General features: G+C 38.6%; 1 protein-coding gene across 3 annotated transcripts; it reads right to left on the reverse strand.

Moving 5' to 3' along the window:
- Positions 1–10,609: 10,609 nt before the first annotated feature.
- Positions 10,610–17,586, reverse strand: LOC105499874 (C-type lectin domain family 4 member E). 3 transcript variants are annotated; one of them, XM_011772696.2, is made up of 6 exons: positions 17,405–17,586; positions 16,194–16,286; positions 15,553–15,642; positions 14,475–14,626; positions 13,452–13,567; positions 10,640–12,144 (listed from the first exon to the last, which is right to left on the reverse strand). In XM_011772696.2, the coding sequence occupies exons 1-6, from the start codon at positions 17,439–17,441 to the stop codon at positions 11,973–11,975; spliced, it is 660 nt and encodes a 219-aa protein (XP_011770998.2). In that variant the 5' UTR covers positions 17,442–17,586; the 3' UTR covers positions 10,640–11,972. The 3 variants fall into 3 exon arrangements, with proteins under 3 accessions (XP_070928316.1, XP_011770998.2, XP_011770999.2); XM_071072215.1 differs by lacking the exon at positions 14,475–14,626 and having other exon boundaries at positions 10,610–12,144; positions 15,536–15,642; XM_011772697.2 differs by lacking the exon at positions 16,194–16,286 and having other exon boundaries at positions 11,767–12,144.
- Positions 17,587–18,140: the final 554 nt, after the last annotated feature.

Here is an 18,140-nt window from a genome sequence, read left to right on the forward strand (position 1 = left end):
TTCCATTTGTTTGTGTCCTGTCTTATTTCTTTGAGCAGTGGTTTGTAGTTTTCCTTGAAGAGGTCCTTCACATCCCTTGTTAGCTGTATTCCTAGGTATTCTATTCTCATTGTAGCAATGGTGAACGGGAGTTCATTTATAATTTGGCTCTCTGCTTGCCTATTGTTGGTGTAAAGGAATGCTTGCAATTTTGGCACATTGATTTTGTATCCTGAGACTTTGATGAAGTTGCTTATCAGTTCAAGAAGTTTCTGGGCTGAGATGATGGGGTTTTCTAAATATAAAATAATGTTGTCTGCAAACAGAGGCAACGTGACCTCCTCTCTTCCTATTCGAATACCCTTTATTTCTTTCTCTTGCCTGACTGCCCTGGCCAGAACTTTCAGTACTATGTTGAATAGTAGTGGTGAGAGAGGGCATCCTTGTCTTGTACCGATTTTCAAAGAAAATGCTTCCAGCTTTTGCCCATTCAATATGATATTGGCTTTGCATTCATTATAAATAGCTCTTATTATTTGAGATACGTTACAGCAATATTTAGTTTATTGAGAGTTTTTAACATGAAGGATGTTGAATTTCATCAAAGACCTTTTCTGCATCTATTAAGATAATCATGTGGTTTTTGTCTTTGGTTCTGTTTATGTGATGGATTATGTTTATTGATTTGTATATGTTGAATGAGCCTTGCATCCCAGGGATGAAGCCGACTTGATTGTGGTGGACAAGTTTTTGATGTGCTGCTGGATTCAGTTTGCCAGTATTTTATTGAGGATTTTCGCATCAATGTTCATCAGGGATATTGGCCTAAAGTTTTCTTTTTTGGTTGTGTCTCTTCCCAGTTTTAGTATCAGGATGATGCTGGCTTCATAAAATGAGTTAAGGAGGAGTCCCTCCTTTTCAATTGTTTGGAATAGTTTCAGAAGGAATGGTACCAGCTCTTCTTTGTATTTCTGGTAGAATTCAGCTGCGAGTCTGTTTGGTCCTTGGCTTTTTTTGAGTGTGTGGTAGTCTATTAATTGCTGCCTCTATTTCAGAGCTTCTTATTGTCTATTCAGGGATTCAGCTTCTTCCTAGTTTAGTCCTGGTAGGGTGTATGCATCCAGGAATTTATCCATTTCTTGTAGATTTTCTAGTTTATTTGTTTAGAGGTGTTTATAGTATTCTCTGATAGGGGTTTGTATTTCTGTGGGGTCAGTGATGATATCATCTTTATCATTTTTTACTGTGTCTATTTGATTCTTCTCTCTCTTCTTTATTAGTCTAGCCAGTCATCTATCTACTTTGTTAATTTTTTCAAAAAACCACCTCCAGGATTCATTGATTTTTTGAAGGGTTTTTCATGTCTCTATCTCCTTCAGTTCTTCTCTGATCTTAGTTATTTCTTGTCTTCTGCTAGCTTTTGGATAACTTTACTCTTGCTTCTATAGTTCTTTTAATTGTGATGTTAGAGTGTCAATTTGAGGTCTTTCCAACTTTCTGATGTGGGCATTTAGTGATATAAGTTTCCCTCTTAATACTGCTTTAGCTGTGTCCCAGAGATTCTGGTACATTGTCTCTTTGTTCTCATTGGTTTCAAATAACTTCTTGATTTCTGCCTTAATTTCGTTATTTACTCAGGTGCTGTTCAGGAGTAGGTTGTTCAATTTTCATGAAAGTGTGTGTTTTTGAGTTAGTTTCTTAATCTTGAGTTCTAATTTGATTGTAGTGTGGTCTGAGAGACTGTTTATTATGATTTTAGTTCTTTTGCATTTGCTGAGAAGTGTTTTACTTCCAATTATGTGGTCGATTTTAGAATAAGTGCCATGTGACACTGAGAAGAATATATATTCTGTTGATTTGGGGTAGAGAGTTCTGTAGACATCTACTAGGTCCACTTGATCCAGAGCTGAATTCATGTCCTGAATATCCTTGTTAATTTTCTGTTTCATTCATCTGTTTAATACTGACAGTGGGGTGTTAAGGTTTCCCACTATTATTGTGTGGGAGTCTAAGTCTCTTTGTAGGTCTCTAAGGACTTGCTTTATGAATCTGGGTGCTTCTGTATTGGGTGCATATACATTTAGAATAGTTATCTCTTGTTGAATTGTTTCCTTTACCATTATGTAATGACATTCTTTGTCTTTTTTAACATTTAGTCTGTTTTGTCAGAGACTAAGATTGCAATTCCTGCTTTTTTTTTTTCTTTCCATTTGCTTGGTAAATTTTCCTCCATCCCTTTATTTTGAGCCTGTGTGTGTCTTTGTATGTAAGATGGGTCTCCTGAATACAGCACACCAATGGGTCTTGACTCCTTATCCAATTTGCCAGCCTATGTCTTTTAATTGGGGTATTTAGCCCATTTACATTTAAGGTTAGTATTGTTATGTGTGAATTTGATTCCATCATCATGATGCTATTTGGTTATTTTGCACTTTAGTTGATGCAGTTTCTTCATGGTGTTACTGGTTTCTATATTTTGGTCTGTTTTTGCAGTGGCTGGTACCAGTTTTTACTTTCCCTATTTAGTGCTTCTTTCAGAAGCTCTTGCAGCGCAGGCCTGATGATAACAAAATCCCTCAGCATTTGCTTGTCTGGAAAGGATTTTATTTCTCCTTCACTTATGAAGCTTAGTTTGGCTGGATATGAAATTCCAGGTTGAAAATTCTTTTATTTAAGAATGTTGAGAGTTTGTGTCCTTTATAGGGACATGGATGCAGCTGGAAACCATCATTCTTAGCAAACTATCACAAGAACAGAAAACCAAACACCGCATGTTCTCACTCATAGGTGGGAACTGAACAATGAGATCACTTGGACTCGGGAAGGGGAACATCACACACCAGGGCCTATCATGGGGAGCGGGGAGGGGGGAGGAATTGCATTGGGATTTATACCTGATGTAAATGACGAGTTGATGGGTGTAGCACACCAACATGGCACAAGTATACATATGTAACAAACCTGCACGTTATGCACATGTACCCTAGAACTTAAAGTATAATAATAATAAAAAAATAAAATAAAATAAAAAAAGAAAAATAAATAAAATAAAAAAAATTAAAAAAAAAAAAAGAATGTTGAATATTGGCCCCTAATCTCTTCTGGCTGGTGGAGTTTCTGCTGAGAGGTCTGCTGTTAATCTGATAGGCTTCTTTTTGTAGGTACCTGGCTTTTCTCTCTGGCTGCCCTTAACAGTTTTTCCTTCATTTTGACCTTGGGGAATCCGATGATTATGTGTCTTGGAGTTGATCTTCTTGTGGAGTATCTTAATGGTGTTCTTTGTATTTTCTGAATTTGCATGTTGGCCTGTGTTGCTACGTTGGGGAAGTTCTCCTGGATAATATCCTGAAGTGTGCTTTCCAGCTTGTTTCCATTCTTCCCATCTATTTCTGGTACCCCAGTCAATCATAGGTTTGGTCTTTTTATGAAGTCCCGTATTTCTTGGAGGATTTGTTTATTCCTTTGCATTCTTTTTTCTCTATTCTTGTCTGCATGTCTTATTTCAGTAAAGTGATCTTCTAAGTCTGATATCCTTTCTTCCGCTTGGTCAGTTTGGCTGTTGATACTTTATGCTTCACGAAGTTTTCATGCTGTGTTTTTTGAGCTCCATCAGGTTGTTTATCTTCCTCTCTAAACTTGTTATTCTAATTAGCAATTCATCTAACCTTTTATCAAGGTTCTTAGCTTCTTTGCATTGGGTTACAACATGCTCCTTTAGCTCATCGTAGTTTTTTTTTTCACCCATCTTCTATAGCTTACTTCTACCAATTCATCCATCTGATCCTCTGTCCAGTTCTGCACTCCTGGTGGAGAGATGCTGCGATCATTTGGAGGAGAAGAGGCACTCTGGTCTTTTGGGTTTTCATCATTTTTTCATTGATTCTTTTTCATCTTTGTGAGTTTGTCTAGTTTCAGTCTTTGAGGCTGCTGACCCTTAGATGGGGTTTTTGTGGGGGCCCTTTTGTTGTTGTTGTTGATGCTGTTGTTGTCACTTTCTGTTCGTTTGTTTTTCTTTCAATGGTCAGGTCTCTCTTCTGTAGGGCTGCTGCAGTTTGCTGGGGGTTCACTTCAGGCCCTGTTCATCTGATTCACTCCAGTGCCCGGAGATATCACTCAAGGAGGCTGGAAAGCAGCAAAGATGGGTGCCTGCCCCTTCTTCTGGGACCTCTGACCTTTAGGAGCACCAACCTGATGCTAGTAGGATCACTCCTGTGTAGGGTGTCTGACAACCCCTGTTGGATGGTCTCACCTAGTTGGATGGCACAGGGAGTAGGACCTGATTAATGAAGCACTTTGTCCCTTGGTGGAGAGGGTGTGTTTTGCTCCGGGGAAACCCACTCATCTGGGCTGCCCGGATTCCTCAGAACTGCCAGGAGGAGAGGCTAAGTCTGCTGGTCTGCAGAGACTGTAGCCATCCCTGCCCCTAGGGGCCAGGCCAGGGAGAACCAAATTCTGTCCCTGAGCCTCTGGCTGGGGTTTTTGGAGATCCTGCAGGGAAGCCCTGCCGGCTGAGGAAGGATGGGTCAAGGTTAGGCCTGAAGAGGCACTCTGGCCGCAGACTGCCACAGCCAGTGTGTTGGGTTGTGGGGACAAATCTTGGGACCAAGCTCTCCAGCCTCCCTGGCTCGGCAGGGGAAAAGCACAGCCTGAAGCTACAGAAATGGGTGCTTCCCTTCCCCTGCCCAGGGAGCTTTACATGTTAGGCAGCTGTGAATCCCAGAGCTGGCTGCTGCCCCTCCCTCAAGGAGCTCAACCGGCTTAGACAGCAGGCAGCCACAGCCAGTGCTGGTCGCCTTCTGCCCGCACCTCCACACCCACCCCGGAGTTCAGTAGGCCTTGCACATTCCAGCTGAGAGCCCGTCAGAGTAGCGTGTTCCAGGGTTGGGATGCTAGGCCCCGGTGGCGTGGGTTTGTGAGTGGGCCCTTCCAATTCGTAAGTTACACAGTTCCGTGGAAAAAGCACAGTTTCCCTGGCTGGGTAGCTTGCTCGCCGACTGCCTCCCTTGGCTGAGGGGTGGGAGGCGGTTCCCCTCCCCACTGTGGCTCTTGGGTGGGCGCTGCACCACACTGCTCTTTCTTCTCTCTGTGGGTCACACTAGCCTTTATGATGAGACAGCCTGGACATCTTGGTTGCCGGTGAAGGATCCACTCACTTATTACTGTTTTTTTCCATGGGAGTCTCAGTACACCACTGCCTGAGAGGTGGGGCATTTAAAAGGCGATCGGATCATGAGGGTTCTATCCTCATGAATGAATTAACTCTCAGTTAGAGAATAGTGGATTAATGGGCTGATGTATTAATGGGTTATCCTAGGCAGAAAACTGGTGGCATTATAAAAAGAGGAAGAGGGACCTGAGCTAGCATGTTAGCACACACAGCACCCTCACTGTGTGATCCCTGTACCACCTTGAGACTCTTTAGGGAGTCCCTACCGGCAAGAAGGCCCTCATCACACACAGCTTTTTGACCTTGGACTTCTCAGTCTCCATCACGATAAGAAATAAATGTCTTTTCTTTATAAATTTCCAGTCTCAGATATCCTGTTAAAAGCAGCAGAAAATGAACCAATACACATCCATAGTCTCTTTCAGTCTATTCTGAACTCTCATGGCACCTCATCACAGTCTCTTCAAGACAAAGACAGTAATCTCATAAAAATAGGTTCTAATTATTTTAGTACATTATGGTAGCCCTAGAAGCTTAAAATTCCTAAAAATTTCAAACAGTGTTCTCATTTTTGAAACAGTAATATATGTATGTTAAAAAGGCAAACTGTAAAAACATTAGTAAAAGTATAAGATAAATAAATCTTCTACCCTGAACTCTAGTTACTGAAATGCCTCTTCAGAGTAACTATGATTATCAGTTTCTTATTTACATTTCTATATGTACTACATATAAAGTGTATAAGAATATATACTACATATAAACTATGTGCTATACATAATAAACTATATATAATTACATACATATGTTATATACTAAACTTATATAGATATATAATCCACATTTTAAATATGAATAGAAATGTAATCTACATATTCTTAAACATTTGCATTTTTTACTTAACAATGTAGTTTGGAAATTGTTTTATATCTTGTTCTTATAAGTGAATAGCATTTATAGTGTATTGTTGCATCATAATTTGAAATAACCTTAAAATTACAAAATATTTTCTTTTTTAATAACACTTAACAAAATAATGACTGTGAAGCAAACCACCAGAGCAATCTCGGTTCAGACTGGGAAAGGAAGGAAATTTTCCAAGAAAGATTTTTTTTTCCCTACAAAATTATGGGATAGATGGAATGCATTTGAATGAATTGAGAGGTAATATACATTTCTGGGGAGTTAAAAGATCAATTATGTCAGTATGTAGAAAGCAAGATAAATATATTTAAAAAATGGGTCCAATGTGGTGGCTCAACCCTGTAATCCCAGCACTTCGGGAGGCCAAGGTAGGAGGATTACTTGAGGCCAGCAATTTGAGACCAGCCTGGGCAACATAGTGAGACCCTGTCTCTACCAAAAATTTAAAAAATTAGCTGTGTTTGGTGGTGTGCACCTGTAGTCCTAACTACAACTACTTGGGAAGCGGAGATGGGAGGATTGCTTGAGCCCAGGAGATCGAGGCTCCAATGAAGCCATGATTGTGCCACTGTACCCTGGCCTGGTGACAGAGTGAGATCCTGTTTCCAAAAAAAGAAAAGATGTCAATATTAACTCCATAAAAAGCAAAATATAATTTAAAATATGTAATAAGAATACAGTAAATAGTTCAGCTATGAATAATATTTACATATTCATATCAATGCAAATGTTGAATATTGGTTTTTAAATAAATAATTATATAGTGTTAGCAGGGGGATGGGAAAGAGAGAGAGAGAAAGAAGACGTCTTGTTTTCATTGTGTCACATCATTCAGTGTGGTACTCACAGAAATTATCTGAAACTGAAAAAGCTCAAGGAATTATAGTATAAACTAATAGAAATAGAAACATGGAACTCAATAGAAAAGAAGCATCTAAAGAGTTGAACACGGCCAGGCGCGGTGGCTCAAGCCTGTAATCCCAGCACTTTGGGAGGCCGAGACGGGCGGATCACGAGGTCAGGAGATCGAGACCATCCTGACTAACACGGTGAAACCCCGTCTCTACTAAAAAATACAAAAAACTAGCCGGGCGAGGTGGCGGGCGCCTGTAGTCCCAGCTACTCGGGAGGCTGAGACAGGAGAATGGCGTAAACCTGGGAGGCGGAGCTTGCAGTGAGCCGAGATCGCGCCACTGCACTCCAGCCTGGGTGACAGAGCCAGACTCCGTCTCAAAAAAAAAAAAAAAAAAAAAAAAAAAAAAGAGTTGAACACGATTGCCACCTAGGTGTGGGAATCAGAAGTGGGCAGGAAACAGCTATTTTTAATTACAATCCTATAGAAGAATTTGGTTTTTTAAACAATGTGCATATATGTACATAGTGTGCAAATCTATTAATGTAATAATCTTATCAACATTTTAAAGGAGATGCTTAAGCATCATCTAGTAAAATCAATAAACCACTTAGTGTTAAACATTTAACAAATGAGAAATGAAAGGAATTTTCTGCAAGGTGCCTACCCCAAACCTGTAGCAACTATTATATTTAACAGTAAGCCATTAGAAGCATTTTCTTTAAGTTTAAGAACAAAACTATAGCAGTTTTATGCAACAATACATTGGCATTCCTAGCCAGCTCAATATGACCAAAAGAACTGGAAAGGAATTTTAAAAACCTACAACTATCATTATGTCTAGACCAGAACTGTCCAAGGGAAATATAGTGAAAGGCAAAAACGTGAGTTGCATATGTCTAAATTTTCCAGTAATTATATCAAGAAAGAAAAATAAATAAATAAATAAAAAAGCCCAAACCGGTGAGATTAATTCTAACAACTTATTTTATTTAAGTAAACATATCTAGAATATTATCATTTTAACATGTAATCCATATAAAATTCTTAGTGACATATTTTATGTTCTTTTTTCAAATTATCAAAAATCTAGTGTGTATTTTACACTTCCAGAATATCTCAAATAGGAGAGTGCTTAATAGCCTACTGTGGCTGGTGGCTACTGTACTGGATAGCTCAGTTTTTAGACAGTATAATTATCTACACAGAAAATAAAAGGGAATGTATGGACAAAATGTTTTTAAAAATTAGGAAAGTTAAACAGTGTTTCTGGATAAATTATTATTATACAAAAATCAGCAATATAATACTCTGCAAAATGTAGAAAATAAATATTACACTTACAATGGCAATAAAATGCTAAGATACCCAAGAGTAAACTGTGCGAAATTTTAAATACATGTTGCAAGACATGTATGCTGACCCACTCAGACTCTCTCTCCCCATCCTGTGCTGAATGACTTGTGTGAACGTTCACCTCACCCCGCCAGGCGCCCTGTGGCCCTCCTAGGCAGTCCTCCCGCTTCAGCTCAGACACCTTTGCTCAACTATCCCCATGTAGGGGTGTCTTCCTCACTCTAGCTCAGGCTTTGAGACTTTGGGCCAGTCCAACCCCCACTAGGATACCCTGCTCAACCCACTGGCGTTCTGACATCCTTACTCTCTCCTCCTTCCCCCACAATCTCCGCTTTACACTGTCTGGGATCTAACTCCCTCAGGGGTAGTCATGCATCCGTCTCCCCCTCCCACATATACATTCGCACACATAAAGGCCACCTTACTTGGCTCCACCCACCTGGCAACGATTTTAGGAGTCATTATCAGGAAACGGAAAGGCAGAAAAGGGGATTAGGAAACAGAAGAGCAAAAACATTTGACTTAATTGTTGATTGTTTATAATTTTTTGTTTGTTTTGCTTTGTTTTTTACTTCAGAGGGACCTTCTGGGAAATACTTTTCTTCGTAATCTATAAAGGCTGTAACATTCTTGAACTCAGTAATTCTTCAATTTCACTTCAATTTTTTACACGTTTGAGGTAGTGAATGTGCTAATTACCCTGATTTGATTATTATAGAACATACACATGTATTGAAACATCACATTGTATCCCACAAATGTGTACAATTATCATGTGTCAATTAAAACCAAAGCAAATTAAAAAATTAAAGTATTATCTGTTGTATAATTCCTTTCTAAAAGTGTCAGTGCGTGTATGTGTGTATGCATATAAATATATATATATATATTTGTTTTTTTTTTACTCTTTGTTTTTCCATCTTTTCGTCTAACTCTTGAAGTCATAGGGGAGAAAAAGTAGTATCTTTTAAAGTAGTATCTTTTACTGCCTGCTTCCGGTAAGAAGGGCAAGGGAAAGATGAGCGTGGACTTCGCGCTTTTGCTGTTTTCTCAATTCCCAAGGTGCCATATTTTGAGGTAGCATTTCCTGCACCCCATTAAAAGCATAAAAAGTTTCCTGGAGGCCGGGGGCTGTGGCTCACGCTTGTAATCCCAGCACTTTGGGAGGCCTAGGCGGGTGGATCACGAGGTCAGGAGATCGAGACCATCCTGGCTAACACGGTGAAACCCCGTCTCTACTAAAACTACAAAAAATTAGCCAGGCGTGGTGTCGGGCGCCTGCAGTCCCAGCTACTCGGGAGGCTGAGGCAGGAGAATGGCGTGAACCCGGGAGGTGGAGCTTGCAGTGAGCCGAGATTGCGCCACTGCACTCCAGCCTGGGCGACAGAGCGAGACTCCGTCTCAAAAAAAAAAAAAAACAAAAATAAAAAACCAGAAAGTTGCCTGGAGTGACGTTCATGATAATTATTACTGTAACTTGGAAATGGAATTTTTGAAAATTTTCATCTTTCTGTAATTGTGATCTGTAGGAATTTTTGGTAATGAGCATGTATCATTTTACAGAAAATAGTAATTTTTCTTAAAAAAATTGGGAACTCATATATTAGTATGTAAATCTTAACAGCGGTTTATTTTGGGAATTGCTCTTCAGAATATGTATCATTAATTAATCTATTATCCCTTGAAAATTTCTGGGTTTTCTGGTGCCTCAGGCGGTAAAGTGTTTGTGTAACCCCACTTATAAAATATTATATTTTAAAACAATTTCAATTGGATGACCTGCTTCTCAAAAAATAATTTTCCTAATAGATAATTTATGTTCCAACAACCTCTAACCACTAAACCCTTAGCAGTTCTTTCTTTTCTTGGCAAACTGTAAAGACAAGTTTATAAAATTAAACTTGTCTTTAAACTTAAATTCGAAATATATATGGAGAAATAATATAGAATAATATTTCCTGTGTCTTTCAATCTAGAAATAAAACTTAAATTATAGCCACCTTCAGGAAAACACCAATGAACAAAAAAAATGTCTTTCAACATCTCCTTACTGATGTTCGTGATTTTAAAAAAGGGAATTAGAATGTTGAAAGTGTGTTTAAAATCACTGTTAGGTTAAATAATGTTTGGCTTAAAGGTGTGTTGATTTCAAAACCAGATTGTCACAATGCCTAAGAGAAATAAACTTTTGTAAAGAAAGCTGATGTGTTATATTCACTTGTCCAGTTGAATTTTCTCATTCAGTGATTACACGTGACGTCCAATGATTGAATTTTGAAGGTCTCCTCATGGCACTTTGTCCAAGAAACATGGTTATGAAAGCTGCCACGTTATTGAGGTACTCTTTAATAACATCATCAGTGTTGGTAGAATTTTATGCAATAAATACGAATGGGCTATTACTGGATATATACTCAGGGAAATATAAATCATTCTACCATAAAGACATATGCACATGAATGTTCATTGCAGCACTATTCACAATATCAAAGACATGGAATCAATCTAAATGTGAGTTTATAATAGATTGGACAGAGAAAACGTGATACATAGATACCATGGAATACTATGCAGCCATAAAAAAAGATTATGTCTTTTGTGGGAACATAGATGGAACTGGAGACCATCATCCTTAACAAACACAGGAACAGAAAACCAAATGCTGCATGGCCTCACTTATGAGTGGGAGCTAAATGATGAGAACTCATAAGCACAAAGAAGGGAACAACAGACACTGGGGTCTACTTGAGGGCGGAAGGTAGGAGGAGGGAGAGGAGCAGAAAAAAAATAAATATTGGGCACTGGGCTTAATATCTGGGTGATAATATAATCTGTACAAAAAACCTGCATGAAATGAGTTTACCTATATAGAAAACCTTTACATGTACCCCCGAAACCTAAAATAAAAGTTAAAAAAAAAATGGATGGGCTTGAGACAGGAAAATGTGGAGATGAATGTTCTCTTATAATAATTTGACTCTTGGACTCTGGTCCTAGCTGAGCAATAGATACAAAATCTGGTGAGATCCATTCAGGTAATTGAAAATAAGGCAGAGCAAGGGAAGCCCCAGGGATGGGTGGACTTGGTTACAGCCTGTTTGGAGCTGATGGCCAGCATGCCCTTCCCTAAGAAGGTGCAGTGGAGGCCTGTAGCCAGAAAGGCGACACCAGTATTCTGAGCAGCAACAAGTTCCAAGACTTAAAGGAGTTTCTTACTCCTTATATAGGGAAGCACAGAGACGATACACTTGGGCAGGAGATAAGAACGGTATGAAATCAAGAAAAGAAGACAGACTTGTCAGAAGCTAGAAAGAAGAGGACCTGCTACAGAGCCTAGATTCAGGCGATTGTTGGAAGACACCTTCCAAAATCCTCTTCTTTGCTAGACTCTGTCTTGGCTCCGTGTCCCTGAACTTTCATATAAATACTTAAAAATGAGGCAAATGTAGCAAAAGGTAGTGAATTGCTTTGTAAATTCTGGGAAGAGGACCTGAGACTAATGTAGAGAGAAAAGGCACTTCAGCCGGTAACATGAGTTAAAACATTTAAAACTACTTATTTTTATTTATATCAGAGTAACAAATACTTATGAAGTCCTTTGAAGTGCAGCGCACACGTTTCCCGTGTGGGGCGGTGGGTGTGGCCATGTTCTTGTCCTTCCTTCCTTATCCATTGAAGTTATGCCTTCTGTTCTTAAATAGATTTTCCTTTGTTCAAAATATTTATTCCTAGCCTTTCACAAATCCGAAAATAACTGAAGAAACAGGTAGCATCATTCCAATTTTGCCTTGGGTTTGAAGAGTCCCTCATGGTGGCACAGTCCTCCAGGGTAGCTATGTTATTGGGTTCCCCTACATCCCAGAAGCTGAAAAAGAATGACATAGGAGACTTCGAATCCCAGCAAAAAGAGGTAAAGTAACCTCATATACCAGGCAAATTGTGTTTGTGTTGTTTAACCTCACGACAGTTTTGCGAGGCAGGTATTATAATGTCCATTTTATTGAAGAAGAAAAGGAACCTCAGGAAAGCCAAACCATTTGTCTAAGTCACAGTTTGTGAGTACTGAAGCTGAACTGGATCTTTCTGACTTTCTATTCTGTCCTGTTCCTTTGTTCCTTTTCTATTCTGTCCTGTTCCTTAGCTATAGAATGACAAGTTATAGGGAAGATTGATATTCTGATAGATTTGTTTTCTTCACACTCATATCTCATATCGGCTTGGCTCTCTTTATTCTGCACAGAGCGTGTATTAACTTAGGTGCATCCTGCAGTGGTGTTCCAGTGTGGTTGTGAAGCAGCATTTCTAAGTGTCAGAGTATCTGTGTTGTATTCTTAGAACTGCTCATTCGCTAAATCCCTTAACTTTTCTGAGTTTTAGTTTCCTCAAATGCTAAATACAGATTAACAATTAACATTCTAGAAAAGTGTAATTTAGGTAAAATGAAATAATAATAAAATAATAAAACTGAAATAATAAATGAGAAAAGAACTTTGAAAAATTAAAAATGCTATGCTTTATTAAGAAGAATACTTAATGGATGCTGGGCTTAATACCGGGATCATGGGATGATCTGTGCAGTAAACCACCACGGCACACGTTTACCCATGTAACCTGCACATCCTGCACATGTAGCCTGGAACTTAAAATAAAAGTTGAAGAAAAGAAAAAAGAAAAAAACCTTACTCACTAACAAATCATGAGAAACAATATATATAGCAAAATATTTTATGTATCAATTAATCAATCAAACAAAAAAAGCATATCCACAATTTTAAAAAAAGCTATGCTCTAATGATGTGAGGATATTATTAAGGAGAAAAGACGCATTGTCAAGAGATTCTCATTTTTCACTGCATAAGAACCTGCTGTCTTTCTCAACTTACTATTTTTTTCCTCATTTCCTTCAGTTTTGGGGAATAAGACTCTTAATTCCACCTCTTGTCTCTTTTGCATTCTCAGTGAATGATTCTTCAGTTCATTTTCATTTATTATTTCCCCTTTATTCTTGAGACAATCCCAGGAAAGGAGAGAAGTGAGTGCTTGTACTTCTCCTTCGTCTTTTCTACCTCAGCTCTTTTCTTTCCTGCATTTAATACCACCAAGAATGGACCTGATCTGTTGCAGGAAACAGAACGAGGTTTCAAGAACTCCTCTCAATAGGAGAGTAATTACCTCAGAGACTTTGTCAAAGGTGTGCCATCCACCCAGTGCCACTGACCCTCGACCACCTTGTCTGACAGTCCAATAAAAAACTCTTTCATTTTAGGTTTCTTATAGGCAAGGAATTCCTATGGAAGATACAAAATAAAAGGAGATCAGTTATTTCAGTTCTGAATAAACGTTGCTGGTAATTCTTATTAAAAGAGATAAGAATCTGGAAGAGATCCTAGCACTTTGGGAGGCCGAGGTGGTGGATCACCTGAGGTCAGGAGTTCGAGACCAGCTTGACCAACATGGCGAAACCCTGTCTCTATGAAAATTACAAAAGATTTTGCAGGCATGGTGGCGGGTGCCTGTAGTCCCAGCTACTTGGGAGGCTGAGGCAGGTGAATCGCTTGACTCTGGGAGGCAGAGGTTGCCGTGAGTCGAAATCGCGCCACTGTACTCCAGCCTGTGCAACACAGCGAGACTCCATCTCAAAAAATAAAAAAGGATCTGGATGAGAAATGACAGATAAATGAAACTGTAAGATCATGAGGATTATCTACTGATTTTTTTGGTGGTGAAATACACATAACATAAAATTAAACTGACAAAAAATAACCTTCAACAGAAAAGGAGATCTTCAACAATTCTTTCAAAGTTAATCTACTGTTATTGGTGGCCAAATTTATTGAATATATCTAGTGCAAAACATTATTAATCACAGCTTAAAGAAAACGGACAATATTTGCTTCGCTTCTTGCATATAATATGTTCATAAACATAATGATTAGTCTAAAATTAACTTCCAACCCTCTTTTTTCCCCTTGCCTAATTAAAGGAACTCCACATGGAAATTCCCTTTTTCTTAGGTTCTTCTAGGAAGGAAAATAAATTAAGGTAGGCAGTGACTTTACCGGAATGGTAAGAACAGCATGCATTTTAGTACATTCATTAACCACAGTCATTGGGGATCAAGCATTGAGCATATGTATGAAAAGAGAGGTAGACCATGTGGGGAATGTTACATTGGCATTGGAGGACTGCAGCTACCTGCTCCTCCTGTGAGTTGATAATCACCAGGTGAGCGCCCATGGCTGAGCAGTTCTTTAAACTTGATGTCCAGGGAATGGTGTCAGTAGAAAAGAAGTAGCAGCTAGATTGAAAATACTCCCAGTTCGATGGACAACAGTTCTTGACTGAACCTAGGATGAGAGATGTTTCAGTGAGTGTCCCAGGTGAACCGAATAAGAAAACCCAAAGCTTCATCTGGCCCCATGGAGTCCTCATTTAAGTCAGAAGCCTTGGAATCACTTGCTCATACCCCACATCTTAGTATCTAAGACTTTAGATAATTCCAATGTCAAGAAACATCAACAGAATTTTTTTGGTCTTTTGAATATAATTCTCGTTCTCTGGATGTCAATGCCAGGAAATGCAACTATATGTGCAAGCTATCTTAGTTATGCTATTGATATAGAACCTTATTATCTGTTCTTAGACTACTAATGTCAGAGAAATTTATGCATTTTATTTGGGTGACCCCCAAAGAGCCATCTCTTATGTTTCCTGAACAATGTATCCTCAATCAAATCTCCATACTGTAGTATATAGATGTGTTAGATTTCTTAGAATTACAGAACTTTTGCCTTTGAGGTCTATTATAAATAATTCATCTAACTTCTCTCAATTTAATGGTGAGAAAATTATAGCTCAGAGAAGGAGGCCACTTTTTTAGTGTCATGTAGCATTTTGCTAAGACTTGGAATAGGATGACATACAAGAGCATAGAGTATATTTGTGAGATATTTATACATTCTCTACTCCATACGTTTTTTTCTCCTTCATCTCATTGCGGAAGTAGGTGAATGAAGTACACTCCTGGGAATAATACCTTCCACTTCTGGATTTACTGTTCAGACATACCTCAAATGTATTATAGAAGTTTACTATAATTTCCCCAAGACTTCCTGCTCCAATGCTAATTGCATCTCCAAATTTCTAGGATTTTACATTTTGCTTTTGAAAAATAAGACCTAATCCAACTATATTTCACCTGTTCCAAAGTCAATCTAGAAGCCAGAAAATGTTGCTATGTAAATTTTGATGTTCACCTTTGGGACTATTATACCTGATCCATCATTGTAGCAGGACAGCTCTGTGAAATTCTCATGTAGCTGAAACTTTTTCTCATGACAGGTTTGAAAGATGTGATATGTCACTGTAAAGGAAAGGGTATAATGTTTGTTAGTCTTATTTTGGTTAAAAAAATCAGTTCCGTCAGTTTTGTATTTATAACAAAAGTGCCAATAATTATCATGTTTTTTCTTACAACCTGCTTTTTCTCATGACCCAGAGAAAACAGATATGTTTGCACTCCCTCTTATGCCAAGTCCACTCTCTCTACCCTTCCTTCCAAAAGTAATTAGTCATGTCTCTGGCCCCGACCAGTAGTTCAAGCTCTGAGGCAGAATCTCCTAGAGAAGGTTATACTAATAATAGAAGCTGAAAGAGGAGGACTCAGGACTGCCAAGGAAGTGAAAAATGTCCATCATGAAAAGTAAGTCACAGGTGATTAAAATTCGGAAACAGTTCCCTGCTTGTTGAGGTTTCTGGTTTGAGAAATAACCTAGAGATTAATAGGAAAAAAAAAAAAAAAGAGTGAAATAGAAAGACCTTTTGAGGGAAAAGAGAATGTACAGGCAGCATGGAAGAGTTTTCACCTAATATGCACCAGGAAGAATTAAATTGAATTTGACCTTCAGAACCCACCAACACATCTGGTGATGAAACAGGCGCTGAGAAATAGGATGGGGATCCCAGAAACAGTCCATAAGAACATTTGGGAAGAGAAGCATCCTCTCTCTGTAGAAAGAATGACACAAGCATGATCAATCTTCCCTAAGCAAGGTACAAAAGAGCTAGAAGAGATTCTTTTATTATTATTATTATTATTATTATACTTTAAGTTCTAGGGTACATGTGCATAACGTGCAGGTTTGTTACATATGTATACTTGTGCCATGTTGGTGTGCTGCACCCATCAACTCGTCAGCACCCATCAACTCGTCATTTACATCAGGTATAACTCCCAATGCAATCCCTCCCCCCTCCCCCCTCTGCATGATAGGCCCCAGTGTGTGATGTTCCCCTTCCCGAGCAAATCAAAACCACAATGAGATACCATCTCACACCAGTTAGAATGGCGATCATTAAAAAGCTAGAAGAGATTCTTGTGCATCCTTACTTATTTCCTTCTACTTCTATTGTCTGTATTGAGTAATCCCCAAATTTCAGCATGCGTCAGAATCACTTGGAGGGCTTATTGAAACACAGATTGCTGACCCTTACTCCCAGAGTTAGCAATCAGTAGAGATTGTATGGAACTAACAAGTTCCCAGGGGCTACTGCTGCTGCTGGACTGAGGACCACAGGATTAGAACCCCTGGAGTAAGACTCTGACTCATGAACTCAGATATACAATTTTTCCTTTCTAAGTCTCTCAGTTAAATTTTTTTCAATATTTTCTAAGGCCACCTTTCTTTTTTTTCTTTCTTTTCCCTTTTCTCATCATTGCTTTTCTTGTCTTTCTCCTGATCTTTTTTTTTTCTATGTCTCATTTTTCAAGCTCTTTGTAAATTAGGTAAAATATTAACAGTTATCTAGTAGTTCCTCTCTTCCTCCCATTACATATTTTACAGACAAAGAGCGTTCCAGAGAAGTGAAGTGATTTGCCAAAAGGGACACAATGCATTGCAGAAAGGGTGGAAATAGTGTGATAGTTCTCCCTTAACTAGAGTCCAGTAGGCTTTCTGGTATAAGAAATAGCCTTCCAATCTCTCTCTCTTCACCGTCTCCTTTTTTTTTTTTTTTTTTTTTTTTTAACTTCAGTGAATACTTTTCTATGGTGCTATCTTTCACCATATTTATTACTTGTTCCAAAAAGAGATCTGTGAAAGAAAAGGAAGAGTTGCAAATTTTACCTGTGCCTTGTGATTCAGATGATGTTGATGAATTCATTTTTTTCTCTCTCTTTGGCTTTTTGTTTCTCTCTCTCTCTCTCTTTTTCTCTCCCTCCCTCTCTTTCTTTCTCCTCAGGGGTGTTTTGTTGGTAAGATTCAGGGAGAATGAATCTTGAAAGATGAACAATTTGTCTTTTAGGAAGTTCAACTCCGATAGACGTAGAATATTACTTGTTCTGTGGTTATACATTAAGTCAGGATATCCTTTCTTGCATAAGGAGAACAAGGAAGTTTATTGGACAGCATGTCAGTTCTCTTCACTCCATGAAACAACGAAATGAGGAAATTATGAAATGGTAAAGCATCAACACAAATAGACTGCCCATGGGGAAACAGGAGAGTTTTAAAAAATCTTGTTTTGTTTTGTTGGACCAAATGTCTCCAGTTTCTTCAAGGCATAACTCATCCCCTAGTTTTTCCTTGACAATATGGAGCTCACCTCTGCACTCTCAATTTCACTTTGGATCTGTACCATCCACACATTTGGTAACTGAAAAGAAGACTTAGACAGCACAGCACAAAGCTGAGCATATAGTGTGTGTATTTAAGACATGGCAACCTGAATTCTTTTTCATCTTTTATGGTTTTTCTTTCTCCTTCATTTGCAGCTCTTGAATATTCTAATGTTGCGGATTTATGTCCCTCTTACCTTGTGCAGACTACTAGGCTGCTACTACTAGGCTGACTACTAGGGTCC

The sequence above is a fragment of the Macaca nemestrina genome, chromosome 10, assembly GCF_043159975.1.
Source record: "Macaca nemestrina isolate mMacNem1 chromosome 10, mMacNem.hap1, whole genome shotgun sequence".
In the NCBI taxonomy this organism is placed as follows: domain Eukaryota; kingdom Metazoa; phylum Chordata; class Mammalia; order Primates; family Cercopithecidae; genus Macaca; species Macaca nemestrina.

Bases quoted from the DNA above. Each gene is read 5' to 3' on its own strand.
- LOC105499874 (XM_011772696.2), bottom strand. From the start codon at position 17,441: ATGAATTCATCAACATCATCTGAATCACAAGGCACAG. The intron at 16,287-17,404 runs GTAAAATTTGCA...TTCTTTCTACAG, and splicing joins ATCTGAATCACAAGGCACAG to AGAGAGGATGCTTCTCTTCC. The intron at 12,145-13,451 runs GTAATTACTCTC...ATTCTTTTTCAG, and splicing joins CCTTTGACAAAGTCTCTGAG to CTTCTGGGATGTAGGGGAAC.